Source organism: Penaeus chinensis, chromosome 24, assembly GCF_019202785.1.
Source record: "Penaeus chinensis breed Huanghai No. 1 chromosome 24, ASM1920278v2, whole genome shotgun sequence".
Lineage (NCBI taxonomy): Eukaryota > Metazoa > Arthropoda > Malacostraca > Decapoda > Penaeidae > Penaeus > Penaeus chinensis.
The window spans coordinates 31,847,460-31,849,959 of NC_061842.1; the positions used below are offsets into that span (position 1 = coordinate 31,847,460).

The 2,500-nt window shown below is 38.5% G+C and overlaps 1 protein-coding gene across 1 annotated transcript in view; it reads left to right on the forward strand.

Moving 5' to 3' along the window:
- Positions 1 to 97: 97 nt before the first annotated feature.
- The window catches only part of LOC125038212 (monocarboxylate transporter 9-like), a 13,726-nt gene continuing 11,323 nt past the window's right edge, over positions 98 to 2,500 (forward strand). Inside the window, exon 1 of the mRNA XM_047631622.1 lies at positions 98 to 2,073. Within this exon, the coding sequence (XP_047487578.1) occupies positions 1,807 to 2,073 (267 nt within the window). The 5' untranslated portion in view covers positions 98 to 1,806. The remainder of the gene's footprint in view (positions 2,074 to 2,500) is intronic.

Sequence of the window (2,500 nt, forward strand, 5' to 3'; positions counted from 1 at the left end):
AACCAAATTGCGTTTCGAAATGAGTTGCACAATTGGCCCTTGAAACTAGCGCCAGAACCGAACCTGTGCTGAGTGTTATTTTAAGCTCGGCTGCCTCAGTGTCTTTCAAGCAAAGTCAAATTGTGCAGAAGTGAACTGAATTAAAATCTATAAATGCCTTTGGATAAAACTGAGTTGTGAAGACTATTTCTCGCAAACACAAGAAACTGGGTTCCTCTACAGTGATAATATTTCTAGTGAAGGGCTATGTCTCTGATTGTTTAATCAAGAATGTGTGTGTAGTGTTCGAGTAATATTCTCTATGGTGCACAGTAACACCGAGAAAGGGAAACGCAGAAATTTATCCGTGTGAATTGAGAGTATTTGGTGTTGCAAGCAAGTATAAACAAATTGCATTTTATCTGTGTGCAGTATATACTAATTAATATATCAGTAGATCTTATAACAAAAAACACCGCGTTCCTATCAAAGCGGCAATCGTACTCATAACTGGCTCATTGATGACTTAGTACAAGTGTAGCCATCTATGTATAAAAACAATTAAACATGTAAACTCACAGTGGGCATAGCATGTAAGTACATGCCATGCCCGTCGGCAATGGGCTAAAGCACGCGCACACAAAACCTTATCATGCGAGTCTCTACGAACGACACTCGATTGCAAGAAATACAAACAAACCTTCATTTCGTCAAACATGAGATCTGTGTATATCATACTGCCAGGATTCCTCTACTTTCGATATTCTAAAAGTAATCATGTTTAATTTTCTTTTAGTTTCCCCTTCTAAGATAAATCAAAGAAAACCGTCGCCTCATGTGCTATGGCTCGTCGCGGGACGACGAATGGCCGTTTCTAATGACACAATTCTTTATCGCAGTTCCATTGCCATGTTTTACGGGCTCTTTTTAAGTCAATACGTAAAGTCACATATTTACTAATAGCTTTTTTCATATATTTGATCTAAAAAAAAGAAAGGTTGTAATGGTAAATTAAACGGTAAGAGTATATTATATATAGATAGATAGATAGATAAATAGGATATATATGTAAATATATGAATGTATTACTATTTACGGTCTCACCATAATGAAAGTAGCAAAACATTTCGGAATTCTTGAAAAGAAAAAGTAAAGAAATAAAAAATAAAATATAAGACTAGTACAAACGAGAAGACAGTGTTGCCGTCTTCAGTTCCATCAGAACTTGATTCATTTACACACTCTCAAAACGCGAATATTGACTAACTGTTATAACCCCAGGCATATTTTTGTACGATTTAATCACTATCTCAGAACCATTCAAAAAGGAACGCTAGCGCTTAAGATGCATTTGTTATCACCGTGGACTGTGAAATTTCGCTTATCAGATAGCTTCAAATCCCAACGAGATGCACGGAGGTTCAAGACGCGGTGGGCAGCACGCGACGACCTGCGGCCAGTTCCTCGCCTCCCCTGACAACAGACGCGCCTCGGCGTGGTTCGTGCGTGGAGATCATTGAGAGAAGGTTATTTGCGTATATGCATTGAAGGTGCCAGAGATACAGTATATGGAGAGATTTACAAGGACTGCGGGACAGAATTGAATTTGGTGTTTCTCGTGTGTGAATTCGAATTGGTGTATTGGAAAATAATGCTTGGTAAAGGTTTATATGTAAACTGAACCTGCGATACAGGGGGAAAAATACACACATGCGAAAGGGTAGAGTAGAAAGGAATGAGAAAATAAGAAAACCCATAGAAAAGAAGAAAGTGAATAAATGAGAAGATAAGGATAGTGAGATAATTATCACAATAATAAAAGCAAACATGACCTCCACTTTACAAGAAAGAACGAGGAGACAGAGCGAGAGTTCATCGAAAGACAGCGCAGCTTGTTACGACCCTCTCCTCGGCGCTAACAGCACTCCAGTCATCCAATTAAACTGCGCAGAAACAGCGAGAGAAAGGGGAAAGGCACACGAAAGTAACAAGCAAGGAGACGAAGACACGAAAGGACAAAGGAAAGATGAAGATGAAGATTTCCCTGACGGAGGCTGGGGTTGGGTTGTGACGCTTGGCTGTTGCATCATCGCGGTGAGTTGAGAGGCAGCTCTGCTGCAGATATGGAGTCATGAGCCAAATAACTGTGTTCTTCTTCCACAGCTTAACTCTAAGGCGAAACTGGGCATTACTTCTGGCAGCTTGCAAGTGTTAGTAGGAATGGTGTTATATTTTAGATTATTATTATTATTATTATTATTATTATTATTATAACTACTACTATTACTATTACTGCTATTATTTTTTATAATTATTACTATTATTACTATTATTGTTATTATTATTAGGGAGAGAAGGATAGAAGGAGAGAGGCAGAGAGGGAGAGAGAGAAAAGAAGGAGAGATAAAAGAGAGAGAGAGAAGAGGAGAGAGAGAAAAAAATAGAAAGAGAAAGGGAGAGATAAATAAAAACAGAAAGAGAAAGAGAAAGAGAGAGAGAGAGAGAGAGAGAGTGAGAGTGA